This window comes from Buteo buteo, chromosome 9, assembly GCF_964188355.1.
Source record: "Buteo buteo chromosome 9, bButBut1.hap1.1, whole genome shotgun sequence".
Lineage (NCBI taxonomy): Eukaryota > Metazoa > Chordata > Aves > Accipitriformes > Accipitridae > Buteo > Buteo buteo.
The window spans coordinates 35,742,322-35,759,778 of NC_134179.1; the positions used below are offsets into that span (position 1 = coordinate 35,742,322).

Consider the following 17,457-nt stretch of genomic DNA (forward strand, 5'->3'; position numbering starts at 1 on the left):
CAAAGAGAGGCTCTGCTGGAGGATTGAGAAGTAACAGACACCACTGCACCTGATCCAGCAGTCACTCCTCCCTGGCATCCCAACAGCTCTGCAAGTCTCAATTCCACTGATCTAGTTTTCTTTGGATCAGAAAGGACCAACAAAAGCACCTACATGGAAACACGCCGCAAACCGATGCCATCAGTTTCCCAAAACCCATAAATAGAAGAAGAAAGTTTTCCCAGTAGTGGTATGATGCACTTGGTTATTTGAAGCTTCTTGCTAGAGCTGGAGTGTATTTGCTAAAACTGCACCTCTACTCAATGTTTTTCATGCATTGCTTTTCACCAGGGGGGGGAAGGAAAAGCGAAATAGGAATGTGGTGAGGTAGCAGTGCAGAACATCAGGTGAGGAGCCTGGCATCTACAGACAGTCTGTAAAGCACCTCACTAAAATTATGAATAGCAGAGACAGCTTTCAATCTCCTTTCCTTTAATACTGTTTTTCCTGTAATCAGGAAGGAGCTTTCTGTTAACATTCAGAGGGCAAATAATGAACTTGAATTGGGTTTCAATAGCCTTCAAAAAAAAAAAAAACAAACCACATACACACAGAGAACAGTATGGCATTTCATGACAATGGGCACAACCCCATTTGAACTCTTCCTCTTTCTTCTGTTCAATTTTGGACATGCTTGTTCTGCACTTCAGTATAAAACTCACTTCTGCATTAATAAAAGGGTCAACATTTGACTTATCCTATCAAGACAGCAACATAATCTCCCAAAGGTATGTTTCATGGCTTTAATAAATTCTCAAACATGCAGTGGAACCAGAACAGTGGTTTGGGGTGGGGGGTGTGTGTTTTAAAAGTGTCCTTTTGTCCTGAATTATCTCAATATTCAAACAATAACACTCAAGGGAGGGTGGGGGGGACGCCTCTCCTGAGGCATCCAGGCAACAGTCAGAGGCAGGAACACAGAGAGCCCCAAAGATGCAACGGGCCTCGTGGTCCACAGCCCACTAGGAACCTGCAGCAGCCTGGAGTGTTTGCTCCCACCCTCAGGGCACAAGAGAGAAACAGCACTCTTGCCTGCAAGTACCTGGGCACTGCACGAGTCTGACACTCTGCCAGACAGACTATTCCTCTGCACAGATCATCAAGTGTGTAAATGTATTTTTTGAGTAGAAAGACCAGAGCGAATGCTTCACATCTGTACCGTGACCTTTAATAACTCTCAGATTAAACTTAATAAACTCTATTCTGAATGAACAGCCTGTTAAATTAGCAAAGAATTGATTTTTTTTTTTTTTTTTTTTGAAAGCTCAGTAAATCAAACCAGCAAGCTCTAGATTGGGCACTACAGCCAGGTCCAAGAGAAAAATTCCTGAGCACAGAGGAAAAGCATTCAGAGCAGAAAGATTACACACCACTATCCCAAAGAGAGCAAAACTATATCCAGAAGGACGCTACTAGACTTTCAACTTCCACAAAGTCTTTTCTCAGGAAAGAGGCACGGCATTAACACAATGTGTTCCCGTGAATTTCCACAAGAAGCTTCATCCAAGAACAAGATGTACATGTAGAAACCAGAAAGAGAGAGCAATGAACTCTCTCTGGAAATGATTTATGCTGACCATAGCTGTTGTTCATTATTAAGTTGTAACAGAAGTAAAAGCGTAGAAAGAGGGAATCGAAAGGTCTTGGTCTGTTAGCATTTAAATACTACTTTATTTATAATCTCCTTTTAATACAATCATATTTTATAATATAACTATTAAAATAGCATAGAAATCAAAAGGCTTCACTCTATTCCCAGCATGCTCCTGTAAAATGTTCAAATAAATCTCCATTTGTTATTCATGTACAGACTACTCTACTCTGCTCATCCAGGATAGCGTGGTAAATTAATAACAATAAAAAAAGCTAGCAAAACTTTTCAGAACTTATCCATCACACCACTTTGATCAATAATTTGTAACATAACATTTTAGGACCATATTCCACGTTTGGTCCTCTGCCATGATCTAAACTAGGAGGGGAGCAAAAACCACATTTGATGCTAGGCAACAAAAGCAGAGTACAAAGGAACTAACTGAAGTTATTTGCAGAATGAATTACATAGGCCCATCAAAGCATGTTCTTTCACGGCTTGAGTGTGTGTTTCTCCACAGCTAAATGCATAAGCCAGTGGCTTTCCTTATGTGTTTGTCTAATTCCTCTACAAAATCTGTGAGAGTTTTTGGATGGTGGGTCCTCCTGGTTTTCCACAAGGTGGGGGGGAAAGGTGTTGAAGTCCAGAAAGGACCTTCATTACCAATAATTTATGGCTGAAAAAGTATTGCTGCCCATTCCCTATATTGAATAGCAAAATAACCTTAAGGATACATACTTAGTTTCTGTCATGTAGCCATATCCTTTCCTACCAGCACGTATGCGGTGGTTTTGAGATAGAAGTCGGTCTTTTACCGAAACACACTGTCACCCTGTCTCCCACCAGCTAAAGACTCAGCAGCTTTTCACCGCTTCTTCCACACCCAACGGGAGACCCCCACACGTGAAAAGGGGCTAGGCTGCTAGAGAAGGCTTCCCTGGCACAAGAGCTGCCTTGTTACATGAGAAACTACCGATAAAGCTAGGCAACACTCAAGTTACTCCTCTCCAGCATCTCAACATGTTTAATGCATCTGTCCCATGCACTCAGATTAATGAATATCTAAAAATGCAAATTATTAAAGAGTGAACACATTTCTGAGCATAAGAGACCTCCACAAGAAGGTCACTGCCACGGTTGTAGATAGGTCCCCATTGAAAACCAGCCTCCCCTGCATCGCTGCGGCTCACATCCAGAGCTGGTCAGTCAGAGCAAAGATGCAGCCCGTGACACATCCAGACAGGCTCAACCCTGCCCTTGCCAGAAGGAACTGCGACAGCCCCTACCCTCCCTGTTACAGCTGACTGTCTTCCAGCAGCCTCCCCACCGACAACCAGCACCCAGCCCGACCCCAGCCTCCACGGGCACCATCCACAGTCACATCAGAGTCCCTCCGCGGCTCGGACACGCATCTGGCGTCACAGCCAGCAACTCTCTACCAGCCCCAACCTCCTGGTCCCACAGATAACTGACTACAAAATATAACTGCAAGTGTCTGTATCTTGGTTCAGGTTTTTTGGTTTTTTTTTTTTGACTCCACTCGGGGCTGAGCTCAACTCAGGTCCAATAATGAAAGTAAGGTTTTCTTTTTATGCTCTCCAAGGGCAGTATCAGGTGGTGCGGATGTCCTTTCAAAGAAAAGGCCCAAAGACGTCATATCCTAATAAATAAATAAATGGCAGTTTCTGTTCTCTCCTTCTTGATGGCAGATGTTTCGTTGACTTTGCAGCTGTGTATATTTACAAGTCAGTAGTTTCTTGCCTCATTCCCAAAACTGCAGCTTGCAACAGAGCCATATCATTGTCTTCCGTCAAACCCACAGATGCCAGAGGGCTCTTCTACTTCCTTAGCCTGTTATTTTTGTTGCTACCTTTAAAACGCCCAGCTTTCTTCTGAGAATATACTGTCACTTTCTGAAATTACAGCTCAGCTTGTTTCCCTATTTCATTCCAGAAACACACTGGAGGAGGGGAGGAAGACAAAAAACAGACTTCTGAGAAAGTACAGAGCACCAAAACTTATCCTTTCATCAACACAATAAGTCAGACAATGCAACTCCTCCCTCCCACCTCACAACGTTTAAACCCTGTTATTCCTTCTTCAGACTGTTATTAAGGCATCCAAATAAAGGCAGTTCTCCCCAACTTCAGGCTAGGAGCATCTCAGCTCCCAGGACGGGTGGGAACAGCTGCGCTCCTCTAATTGCGCATTTTCCTTTGAAAGAGGGATACCGTACAACACATGAAAAGCAGATCATGCGGGCTCTGAGCACACCAATCCATGCTGCTACCCTGCAGCAGAGCAGCAATCCTGTCCCGGAACTCAACCCCACATGCCCTTGCCGTTCCACACCTACGCTGATTTACCCACTCCAGTCCGTCTCCCCACTTACATTCGAAAGATGTTAATAACAATACTGCCCTACTCTTTCCTGCTCACGAGAGTCAAGCCCAACACGCACACCATGGACAAGTACTTCTGCTTGGAGGAATAGGCAAGGTGAGGAGCAAAATTAGGAGCAGTTGCTGAGAGGTGTTAAGACAGCACAGCTAATTCTTTGCTAAGGTGCCTGGTACTGTGAACTGTGATAATTCCTTTGCACCCAAAAATATTTTCATGATACTGTACGAGAGTCCTTCTTCCCCCAGACCTGAGGGGAGAAGGGGGAACAGAACCTCAAAGAGCACTGGGGGAAGTGGAGCCAGTAACTTCACATCACTCCTGGTCTGCCCCTCACCTAGACACCCCTTCTCCACAGGATCCTCATCAGTGGGGGGGGTCCCACACCACCAGCAGCTGCCTCTCCCCACCCCGACTTTTAGACCTTTTCAGAAACCCTTAACACACTACACACGGTGCCTCACATAGCAGTTCTTGCCCAGGGTTATGTCTTCATTTCCTGGCAGAGCACACGCAAATCAATGGCCTGCTTTTATGGTTTGGGTTTGTTTGGTTTTTTTTTTCCTCCCCGAGGAGCCTCAATTTCTATTCCAAGGCAAAGTCGTGCTTCAAACACAGAGCAGCATATGTTATTTCTTCACGTACCAATCAAGAGACTAGAAGAAACCAGCCTGGTACTTATATATCTGCCATTTCATAAACGCTAGGCAATACCCTAGAACTGTCTTCATTGCAGCACCCAATCTGTCCCCAGCAGACAGCCCAAGAAAAGGAGGCAATACAAGCAACGGAAAGGAGCCAGGCTACAGCAGCCTAAAGGTTTAGTTTAGAAAAATAGTCATTTTAGTGGCTAGAAAGAAGGAGCAGCAAATTTGTCACTTGTTTTTAACACCTTGTCTGCACACACTCTGCACAAACGTCCCTGAAGAGTTCACACAGTGCAAAACCAGCTACGCCAACTCCGCGCCCACTTGACAGAATCCTAAGGGTCCGCCCGCAACTATAACGACTCCCGGCCGTTTCACACCGATGGAGCCAAAAATGACAAACGAGAAGCAGCGCATTTGGCCCACGGCGATCTGGCGGCAAGAGGCACAACCGAAGGAACCGGTTCCAAAGGCAACATGCGGCACCGCGGGGCAGGGAGATCCTGGAGCAAGGGGGGCTGCCGGCCAAGTAAACGTTGCTTCATGGGGATGGACAGACAGACAGACAACAGCAGCAGTTCTCAGACCGAGCCTTGCCCAAGAACTCCAAAAATAAGTTACAATTTCTCAAAGCAGTCTTTCAGTCAAATATATTTAATGTAATTAAAAATGAAAGGTAGATGAGGAGAATTAAGTTCCCCTCAATTTAGACAGGAACTCATATCTTAAAATGCACCAGAGGCGTAGAGTAATCTTCCAGAAATGTTTTTCCTGTCACGTCTTACTGTTTAATTATATATTACCATTCCAAGCTACCATGACAGATTTTAAGTGAGTTTGTCTTTTTTCCATAATTAATCATAGCAAAGACTCATCTGTTCTTCAAGCCCTGCGATGACAGCGCTGTTTTCACCACTGTAAGGCAATCATCCCTCAGCAATCCTTCCTGAAAGCTATTGCAAAGAGAAAACGCTCACCTATCTGCACAAGATGCCTTTCAAAGATATAAATCAGCTCCATACACATTACTTCATACTATAGGGAAGTAAAAAAAGGGAAAACTGCTTTTCCACAGCAAGCAATCATACAGACGCACAGGCACAGCACAGGCTAATAATGCTAAATAAATGCTAATTATAAATATAAGCCCAACGTAACCATCCGTGAACAAGTGTCCTACCCCTTAAACATCAGACACGCAGAGCCATCAGCATCTACCACTGGTACACAAGGAAGGGGGACAAAAAGACGCTTGGTTCTTCTGTGAACGTAAGGCGGCCTCCCTTACAATTACCATAGCCAACAGTTATTTTAAAGGCAGCTTTGGCCACCATCATATTCTATTCTAAGTGCAGAAGATGTGTCTTCAAAAATAACTTGTAGCTACATACAGATCAGTGCTAACAAACTATCTAGCATCCAAAGCAGAAAATAATAAATGCTAATTGGACAATGGAAAGAAGTCTTACTTTCTTTTCCTAGTATCACAACTCACAAAAGTGAGATTACGGGGGGGGGGGGGGGGGGGGGGGGGGAGACAGACGATGACGACAACAAGGGGAAGAACCAACAACTCTCTTGCTTTCACTAATCAAGCATTTATGGCTTACAACAACTACAGCTTATAGTACATTCGTGAAAAGTTTTCCTTCTGACCACTGATGGAAAACATATTTCCAATATAATCAATAACATACAGGGATCTCTGTTCGAAGTGTTTTATCCTTCATCTTCTCAGTTTGAACTCCCCAAAGGGGGAGTAGATACTTGCAAAATTACTTTTTGCCCATCTGTGAAATCCTGCAGCACACACACTTTTTTTTGCACAAGCAACAAACAGAAATCCAATCTGCTGTTAATTGATTTTGATTGCTCTATAGAAAAATTATGATTTTCTGCAGTTCTCCTGTATCCTTCACGTGGTACGCTGGTAGCGTCCCAATTACAAGTCATTAAGAAAAAAATTACATAGCTTGTTCTGCTCATAAAAACAGGCATAGATGGGCACCACACAGCCCTGAGCAGCCATAAAACTTCTTATGTCTTATAGCAGTCTCATAAGAGTAACTTTAGATCAAAGCTCAGGTTTTCAATAACCAATCGCTGTATTAACAGTGCCACCTTTATGGCTTTCTAGCCGCTTCCCAGTTCTCCAAAGCAAGATAACTACTAAAGCAGCAATGACTACAAAAAAAGACAATATGTTCAGTGCTACAGGCTGCTAAAGACTAAAGTTTACATTTGTATCCAAATATTTAGAAACATTTTTACTAGTACCTCTCTTTGTTAAGTCCTGACCTCTGGAATATTCTGGCATTCCAAATGATAATTTTCTTCTAAGTTATAACAAAATATAAGATTTAGCCATGTATCTTAACCATCACTTTTAGAAGATAAATGTTTTTAAATAACCATGATATCCCAACAGCTTGGTGATCTGTTCCAAAAAGATGAAGAAAAACATGCTGAAAAAGACAGACAGAGAATTGCCCAGGTGAGCATAGAGAGAAAGAGATCTTTACACTGACGTTATATATATCTCTTCTTTTATTTACAAGAATAGACTGTTTTCAGTGTTCTTATTTAAAAATGCATGGGAATAATATGCACTCAAAAATATTATGACATATTAAGTCACTTAAAAATTTTCACCCACTAGAAATGTTTTTTGTATTTTCTTTATTAAAAGTAAAAATATTAAATGCATATTTGCATGCTCTCTCTAATTAAAGTGACAGATTTCCTGTATTGCAGGTGATGAACTGACAGAGTAGCAAGAAACAGAGTAACAGCCCATTTTCTATGGCAAAAGAAAGGAAAGTGGAGATCCTAAACCTTGCCTGGTTCTGCTCTCTGTAGCCTCAAAACCCAGACAGAACCCTAGCTACCCCAAATATTAATAAGTTATAAGGTAACACTTCTGCTGTACTCCAGTCACTCATACTGTGAAGAGCATCCCCATGCTAAAGAAATCTTCCCAGCAAAAAACTACTCAGTTTTCCATTCTAAGTATCAAAATTAGCATTTTCCTTTCCAGATATCTAGGAAAAATGGAAGCATAGCTTACGATATTTTTTTCACCAGTCCTGACAACAAGCCTTTAATTTGCTGTCATCTCTACCTCAGGAAACTTCAGCCCTTTCATTAAGAAATCCCTCCCACAGGTTTACTTGTAGGGAATGGTTCAGATCTGAGCTATGTAGTTCAGTAATTAACTTGAAGAAATTGCACATCCAGATCCAAACCAGTGTATTATTTAGAAAAGATGAATTATTTAAGATCAATCTTCACTTGCTATTTTTAATTTAACGCAGAAGCCTTTTAGCTTTGTGACTGTTAGAATATACATCACTTTCTCATTAACAGAGAAGAAACTTAAAGCAGTTGTAACAGGAGATTTACAATCATCTGCCCTAACCAAAACAACAGAACTTACTGTACAATTTGTTCATCCAAGGAAAACCTCAAATACAGCTATGTTTCCTCAGACATCCTATAAAACCATAGTACTTGCATACATATATGCATACAAACTGTCTGCAAGCTATCCCCAAACTCAAAGCCCTTAGAGGTGATGACTACATGCTTATAATCAAATAAAGTTACACCCAGAGGTTTCAAAATAACAGCAGAAAACGTAAACCAGCACTACAGAATTCAAGATGGAAAACCACAAACACTTCTGTTTCATAAATGGCACTTCCAACAGTTAAGAGGAAGACTGCCTCAAGAAGAGGAGGTCTAAGAAACAAACTAGTCAAACACCAATGGGATCCAGATTCAAACCCGCATCCTACGTAAACCAACATATCAAATCACCACCCACCGAAGAGCTACAGGTTTTAATGTATAGAACATTTAAAAAACACACTGTTCGGTTTCAGATATCGAAGGAAAATCTTTTGACAACAGGAGCATTTTGCGTTTAAGAGAGAAAAGAGAGCCTTTGAGGCTAAAGAAGAGAGCATCCAGTCTCTGGACATAGAGCAATTTTCTATCGAGGTTTTAACAACTCGCTTCTGCGCCTCCAAAGCCTCCACTCTCCCCCTGCTAAAATGAGGGTACCTCCTTACCCACCCCAGCATCCGTCAGAGCCTCAGAAGACTCAAACGTACAACAGCCAAAAAACCCCCATGTTTTTCCAATAACCTTCAGATCTGTTACATGAACGTTTTGCTAGAGGAAATGCCTGAGCGAGTAGCCTTAGACAACTGTTTTACATTAAGGAGGAAGCACATTAATTTACTGCACGAGTACTACCGCGATGCACTTTTAGGAGGTACAGTATTGCAGCCACAGTTGCCATTTTCAGCGTCTGAGAATAAACACAAAAGCTGCCAACACTAGGTTGCATAAGAGCACTTTAAGCACATGGTTATTTACAAAAGCAGAGGTAATTATAATGCAGGAGGTGGATTCCAAACAAACAGACTTGACTAACACTGTCAAAAAAAAAAAAAACCAAACCCACGAGATCTACAATTACTATTACTTAATTGTAGGACAGCTGCACGAACAGCCTCAGTCGCTCACTGTACTACCAATACACGGCCAAAAAACCAGTTGGAAAAACGTGCCGTTTAAAAATGCAAGCTGATGTCAGAAGCTACGCATAGAGGAGAAAACAGGCGCACAGCATTTCTCTCGACACCTTACCTGATCTGGACTTAATGATGTCGCTGAACTCGCTATGTCCCCCGCCAGGTCCTTCCTCCTGGTCGGACACGCGGGCCATGCTCGCCGGCTGGGGAATGCCACGGGTGCAGCCTAAATCCGTGGGGAGAGGGTTCCCATGGAGGGCCCCGGCTCAGCACCAGCACCTACAGGGCGGGAGCAGAGAGAGACACCGTAACTCCACGGGCCGCACCAGGCGTGACTCCGCGTGGGAAGCGCAGGCCGGGACCCACGCTTGCCGGCCGTGCCCCTGCCGAGGGACGCCTTACGGGATCGAAAAAGCGAGATGACACAGAGGGGTGCCGCCGGCCAGCTTAATCCCTGGCCGCGAAAGCCAAGCTTCAGCCATCCTTGGGCCACGGGGCCCCCCCCACGCCCACCCGGGCACCCCGGAGGGGCAGAACACAGAGATACCTTGCAGAGATACCGTCCCCCGGCTGGCACCAAACGGGACACCCCCGCTTGGGGAGGGGGGGGGCAGAGCAAGGGAGCCCCGCTGGGAGGGGGGTAAGGGCGGGCGTGCTCCTCCCGCCGCCGGGGGGGCGTGACCGCCACGTGTGGGAGAAGCCACGAAGCCCCTCTCCCGGCCGGGGGGAGCCGAGCCCCGCGGGACGGGACGGGCCCCACGCTCGGCCCCGGGCAGCTCCCCGCCCGGCCGCCCCTCTCCCCCGGCGGGGATTTGGACCCGGCGGGCGTGCCCGCACCTCCTCCCCGGCCCTCCGGTACCCCCGCCGCCGGGCAGCCGCCCCCCGCCGCGGCTCCCCGCAGCCGCCCCGCACCGGCACCCCCGCCCCGCCCCGCTCGCAGGTGCGCCCGGCCGCCGGTGCGCGGCCCCCGCCCCGCCCCGAGCGGCTCGGAGTCGGGGAATAAACTTCCCCCCTCCCGGAGCCGCCGTGCCCGCCGCCTCCCGGCGGGGCAGCCCCGGCTCCCAGCCGTGCCGGGACTAGCCGCCGCCAGCGACCCGCCGCCGCCGCCGCCACTCACCCCTCGGACACGGCGGCGGGAGGCCGTCCCGCTTCCCCACAGCACGGCCCGGCCCGGCTCCTCCCCGCGCCCCGTCCCCCGGCGGCGGCGGCTCCCGTGCCGCTGCGCTGGCGGACCCACAACTTTCTGTGCGAGCCGCTGCCGTCCCTCCTTCTCCTCCTTCTCCTCCTCCTCCTCCGCCCCGCCCGGCCCGGCCCGGCCCTGCGGCGGCTCCTCCCTCGTCCCCGGCGCCCCTTTGTTAGCCGGGGCAGCGCCGCGGGTACCGGAGAGCCGCCCCGGCCGCGCGGCCCCTTCTCCGGAGGGGGCGGGAGGGGCGGGGCCGAGCCCGCCGCGGGCCTCGGGGGGGGCGGGGAGGGGCGGGGCGAGGCCGGGCCCCGCCCCCGTCCCGCGCCCGCGGGCGGCTGCCGGCGCGGCCCCGCTCCCCCTCAGGGCCGCGCCCGGGAGAGCGGCGGGTCCGGCGGGGGCTGCCCCGGCGCGGTCAGCGCGGCCCCGCTCCTCCCCTCGGGGCCTTCCCGGCCTCACCTGGGCGCTCCCGCCTCGCCTCTCCTTCCCTTCGCCCGCCCCGCGAATGAGCGCGGTGGCGCGGGGCCCCGGCGGCCCTCCGCTCGCCCCGTCGCTCCCCGTGAAGTGGCACGGCGAGGGAGCGTGACAAAACTGGGGGGGGGGAGGACGCTTGCCCGCTTCGCAGCAGGAAACGGCTCTCCCGAAACTCGTCGGCTTTGGCCGGGTGTCCCGCTCGGAGGCTCCGAGTCCCGGGGGTTGAGCTGGGCGAGGAGGGAGCGGTGTGGGTCAGGGAAAACGTGCTGCGCTGGGTGCTGGGGGTCTGCAGTCGCTTCTTATGTATGGACAGACGCATACGGGAGTGAAATGTTTAGCTCACGCTAATTAATCCATTGCCGCATTTGCAGTCTGGGAATGAACGTACTCGTGTTTGCTCGGGCGAGCGCTCTTCGCTCCCCTGCACCATATACCACCGAACGCATGGCCCTTACTTACCTGGGTGAGCGTCAGTCCGAAGTTTCGGCCGTATCCGAGACACGCCGCAGCCGAGTAACTCCTCAGCGTTACCTGCCAGGCCTCGGCCGCCCGACCCAAAATGTTTTCAAGGTTAGATGCGTTCCCAACATCGAGTACCTCGCTGCCTTAACAACAAAACCAGACACCGGCCAGCAGCTTGCAGAAAATAAGGTGCAGGATTTATTAGCTAGAAGAAAGGAGGGAGACCAGGTTTGGCAACGTACTTATTTTGTACCTCCAGGTGAACAGAAATTGGTAGCAATGAAATGAGGAAGACTTGTCTTTGAAAGTCTTTTTTTCTTACCAGTATACAGCTCATGAGTTTACTAGGCATTACAGATAACAATAACAAACAATGATTATGTGTATTTTAGCCTAAGCTAACTTTGATATTTACCCATACTTTACTATTTCCCCCAAGGAAAATAGGGATACCTCAAAGAAACAAAACAAGCTACCTGTAAGTTATTATTATTGTAATTCTAACTGCATTTAACATTTTTTCCTCAACCTTTGATCTGTGCAGTACATGTGTAACAGGGGCCAGGTCTTACTGTTCTAAATACCAGGATGGAGGGCCTCGCAGATAGTGCGATCTACTTCTGCACTTTGGAGAAGCCCCTAAGGTGAAGATGACTAGTTCTGATCATTCATTAGATTTCCTGGGCGATTCAGTGCAAATTAGTTAATTCATGCTTGATCTGCTTAATCCAAACCACTGCAGGAAGTCATTAATGGTTCTTAGTTGTAAAGAGATAATAATAAAGTGTCCGAAGCATTGTGAGGACTGTAGTTGTGAATTGCAGATCACGGGTGTCTAACACTATAAACCCACCGATATCGATACCTATCACTGTCTAACTGTAAGGCTGTGCTGAGCAGTAGGCGGGTTTTGTTGGAAAGGTATGCTCTGCGTTTATGCTCATTTGTTTACGTTATACTGATAAACCTGTACTAGGAACGTAACGTTTGCGGTTAGAGGAGCACCACTTGTTCCTTGCTGCTCTTGACTGAACAGGCAGCTTCTCCGCCCCGTATCAGGCATTCCCTGGGTTTTCCCCTCTGCATGCTGGATTTTCAATGCCCGGTGATGAAAAACCACCCAGAATCCAGATGTAAGCCAGATGCTTTTGATACGGGTCTTCCACAAACAGGACGACAGATGCACCAACCCCTGTAACCCAGCGCCTGCTCAAGAGTCAGCACAGACGAAAATTGTCATTTCTCACTGCTGGGTATCTAGCGGCGGTGCGGGGCCTGAGGATCCCAAAGCACCACATTGCTTTGCCTAATGCAAGGAAACACCAAGTGGAAGAAAGCCTTTTCTTTTGTAGGCTGCACTGAGGGGATCAGTCACTTCACAGAGGTTACCCAAGACCGCTATCAGGTAGCAATAACTTTTGATCGCTAAAAGCTGCAGTCAAGCTGATAAGCGGGAGCAGAGAGCTGGTATATCCCATTTCAAATCTCTGTGTGTAAGCCCAAGGTCCTGATTTTTATAATCTCGCTCTGAAAGCACCTGTGAGTTATTTCTCAAAAAGAAACACATTTCAGTTTAACCTGATAGCATTTCCTTTTTTCTCTTTTTTCCTTTTTTTTTTTTTTTTTTTCAGTTTTAGACAGAAGTAGCATCATTACCTTCTTTGAACTGCAGAGCGCCAGCAGAAGGGTAATAGAATAATGAGACTGCACACCACCTCAGGGAAGCAGGAGAATTTTTTTCCTGGTGTGTTTCAAACATGCCTCTCTCCAGAGCAATCCTCACTGAGCTGCTGATCAAAGCCTGAGTTTTCCGAGCTAGTTATTTAGACAGTAGGCTTCTCAACACAAGGGCTATAATTTTTATAACTGGGTCTTTAGGCACAAGTCCGTCAGGGGAAGAAAAAACACCACCCTAATCTTTAATATTCTGTACATGCGTATGCTTTAGGTCTCTCTAATTTTGTATTTCAGTGATTGGGAGAATTAGAAAATAATGACTAGCATAATTTTAAAGTCAAACAACAAAGTCTCCACCCACTTGTATTTCTAAAACCTCCATTCATCTACAAATACCTTGGTTGCTGCAGACTGTTAATATCACAGGGATTGTGTGGCACGGTTTACCTTTCTGTATAATGCAGATAAATTAGGAAAAGAAAGGAAAAGTCCATGAAGCCCTTGGACAACATTAAGAAAGGAAAGACAAGGGGAATACAGAGAAAGAAACTGTGAAGAAATGGGCTGTGATGTGGAGCCCTTGAACTTTGACCAAAGTAAACAAATAATTTATACCTTAGCGCATGAAAACAATGCCGTTGTGAGACTCTGAGCTCATCTTACCTTGTCTCCTTGTCTTTTCTTTGTTGTTAGCATTTCTATTTTTGGAATACACTCATAATTGATAGGATTGTGATATAACTAGGAATTTCATTTTTCTCATTACCTTGAGATTGACTGCTATAATAATGCATGTGTCCATTCATCAATGTTTTGTCATGATTTCAGAAAACCATTCCATATTCAGGAAGACATGAGATGCCAAATGGATTGCTTTGTAAGTATCTTTATTGTCCCTTTCCGCATAGCCCATCGTGTTGTCACTCTCAGTTAACAGATCGGACAGGCTGTTACTCAGCAGACTTTTTTTTTTTTTCCTGCAGAACTAGCATCTGAATTCAAATAACAGCTCCTTGGTGCTTCAGTGCTGGTGTACAGCACTAACCAGTTAGTACAAGTACCTTACTATTTTCATTAACTCTAATCCAAGGAGAAAAATATATAAAAAGATGTATCAAATAAACATTCTCTCTCTGTATGTTACTCTTGTGAGGAAAATGACCAAGTTTTTCTAAAAGCTTGGGTTGGTTTTATCTACAACTCCTTTGGCAATACCTTTGAAAGACTTTAGTACACCGGGCAGACATAGTTATCTTGTTCCTTTTCCTTTCTTTTGCTGTAATCTAAGTGCTTTGGAGTTATCTTTGTTGTTCAAGTAATTATCTCATAGTAAAATATTCAAAAACAGCTGTAGCACAATTTTTAAAGGTGGGATAGCATTTTCTACCCTCAACTCATTAGGCTGCGATCTGATTGTAATGTTAAATTGCTTATTTTTATTCCAAGCTCAGCCACCTTTCTGTGTAAGCTCATTCCGAGCTTCTCCAAGAATTAGAGCCCTTTTGCGGTAGGCACTGTAACATTATCTTAAGAAATTCAAGACCGTTTTGCTACATAGAGTTAACCATACATCAGGGGCCACCAAGTGCAGAAAACAAGAGGGATGGACTGGGGCAGAGGGCAGCAGACAATCGTGATAAATACACGAGCCCCAGGTACAAGATGCCCTCTGAGCAAAACGCCTGTCACCTGCACCGCCGCAGGTCCACCTGACTGTCTCTGCATCACCGTTCTCTGTCCTTCTCTTTCTGTTTAACCTAAAGATAAAGCAGTGTGTTCCCCTTAGTATACTTCCATTTCTACAAGTTGGGATCTGTATCTTCGGTAGATTCTCTCCACTCTATTTTTATCTCATTAGATTCGATACATCTATCAATTAGATCAGATTCAAGGGAATATTGTGTGCATAAAATACACTGGAACCTTGCATCTTAAGTTTCAGCAATTTTTTATAGCTTCATTATAAAACCCCAGAAAATTGCACTGTATTAATAGAAATGCTGACATCCCTTTAGCTGCAGTGACATTAATTGAAGCTACCATAATTTATCATCATTTTGAAGAATATAACCTCTAAAAGCACATTAAATAAGAGTGCATTAATGAACAATTACACTAATCAATTTACCCTCCCAACATAACTCTCTTAACTGCAGCAGAGGATTGGAAAAAAGAAAACCATCAACAACAGCAATGCCTGTGCAAGGCAGGAACCTTTGGCCAACACCATGAGGCAATCCTCTGCAAGGGCAGGTGTGAGATGTTAGTCAAAGTCACTCCTAACACACCTTGTTTTCTGTTTATTTATTTGGTCTTTCTATTTATTTCTTTCACTCATGGCTATTTTTTCAGTGCTGTTCCATTCTCATTTGAATAGCCTATGCTATATATTGGCATAGGTTTGTTTAGTGGCTAGACACATCAATACCTAATGGTTGTACAATTATAGAATAAGTACACTTTTTTCAGCAAGTTTATCAGTTAGGGATTAGAACAGGAAACAGGATCCCTGTGTTAACACAACATAGAAACTTGGGTAACTTGCTTAATTTTAGTAACTTGGTTCCCTCTTTGCAGTAGGGAAAAAAATAATATCTTCCATCATAGGGGCATTATTTATTGAGTGAAATAATATGATAGTTGGACAAAGACAATTTGGAAACACTTTAAAAATGAAAGCACTCACCACTCTGCAAAAATAGTTACCGGTGGAAAGGGTGTTTCTTTGTAGGTCTTTTTATTTTAAGGGTAGGCAGTGGGAGAAGATGCAGTTTATTCTTACCAAATTAAAAAGCAGCTCCTTAGTACTCTGTGAATGCTCCCAATACGTAATGAATACAAACCAAAAGAGAAATGAAACAAAACAATTTTTCACAAAACGATCACATTTTTTTACATATATTTGCCTCACTTTAGATTAAATGATGAGGTACGTTTCCTGTTAAATGATCAACATGGATGCTTTGTACTTGACCTCTTAAGAAGTTCCCTAATTAGAAGTAGAATTTAAGGTTTTATGTACAAGATTGCGTAAGTGCTAATAAAATCCCCCTCTGCTGGAAAACACCATTCATTAATGTCTTTACTGGGATAATGGCACCCCCTGGGACCCCAAAACCACCATGTGCTATGGATGGCGTATCCCATTTTCCCACCTACTAAACACTTTCCATCCAACTAAACTCCCCCATAGGCTAGACTTGGCAGCCCGTGGCTTTTGCCTCCCCGAATCACACGAGGACACCGGTGGTTACCAAGACCGAGGCAAGAGCCAGGCTTGAAATGCTTTGGCATCGATCCCTCCAGCTGCAAGACAGCTGCAGTCCAGAAGGTGCGTAGCAGCACTCTCACCGCCCTGAGCAAACCCTCGCACGTTTGGCTTCCCGACCCCAGGTGGACAGCCTATGGCCAGGAGAAGGCTTGACCAGGTTTTGCCATACCTGCCACTGTGAGCCTGCCCTCAGACCCTCTAGGAAGCCCCACTCTTAACTAACTCCATAGGGGCTTACAAGACCACCGTTAGCCTCCTATTTCCAAAACATGTAGAGTTTTGTTAATGTGCTGAAAGCCTAAATAACTTTTAATTACTACATACCACTAAGTGGGTTTTTCTTTTCTTTGAAATGACACGGATTTTGGCTTTTAACTAAAATAAAGTCACTGTGACAACATTAGATCTGAACATTACAGATTATACAAATTTTTAAGTCTGAACAAATGAATAGTCCTTTTTAGGCAACAGAATAAACTACACAAGTAAAGTTTTATACCCACCGAAGCCTTTAGTTATAAGTTTGTTTTGCAGTGCCTGGTTTTCTGTGGCTAAACCTGTAAAACAGAAGGAGACACTCTGCAAGCTGTGGCATCTGACAAAGCCCATTTGTAGATCTCCGCCCTGCCTAGGTAATCTCACTCTGCGCCACTTCACATCTTCACCCTCATTTTACAAAAATTCAACCTGAATGAGGTCAGTTATCACAAGATACAGTCAAAGCTATTTCAGCTAATGGTTTAAATCATCTTGACTGAAGCTCCTCATCCCCATCCCAGTTCCTCCTGGAGCAGGCACCAGTGGGGCTGCCCCCAGCGAGGCGCAGGGCAGAGATCTGCCGCTTCGCCCAGCCGCCCTGCTCCCCGTGCTGCTGATGTGCTGGGGTGCCTCTTGCAAAATTTCCCCTGCCTAAGCAGGAAATTTTGGCTGCTCTGTAAGGGCAGTCCTCCGTCTGCTTTGCGCAGCTGGGCCCACGATTGAGGTCTGAACCTAGTGAGCCCTGTGGGTTTCCCAGAGGGATGAGGACCCTAATTTTGGTTTTTTTAGTCACTTGGGGGCATTTGAAAGGATAAGATTTCCAGAAGCAATGGGGAGCCACGACACCCGGCATGCCTGGCAGTGCTGACAGGGGTGAGCTTCACACCTCAGACAGGCAGGACTGCGAATGGTGT

General features: G+C 45.8%; 1 protein-coding gene across 4 annotated transcripts in view; it reads right to left on the reverse strand.

Moving 5' to 3' along the window:
• The window catches only part of UTRN (utrophin), a 389,395-nt gene extending 378,909 nt beyond the window's left edge, over window positions 1-10,486 (reverse strand). For 2 of the 4 annotated variants that reach the window (XM_075036045.1, XM_075036046.1), the window contains exons 1-2: window positions 10,339-10,486; window positions 9,337-9,500 (exon numbers count right to left, since the gene is read on the reverse strand). In XM_075036045.1, coding sequence (XP_074892146.1) covers window positions 9,337-9,415 — 79 coding nt within the window. In that variant the 5' untranslated portion in view covers window positions 9,416-9,500; window positions 10,339-10,486. The remainder of the gene's footprint in view (window positions 1-9,336; window positions 9,501-10,338) is intronic. The other 2 variants (XM_075036047.1, XM_075036044.1) reach the window with 1 other exon arrangement.
• Between the last annotated feature and the right edge of the window lie 6,971 nt (window positions 10,487-17,457).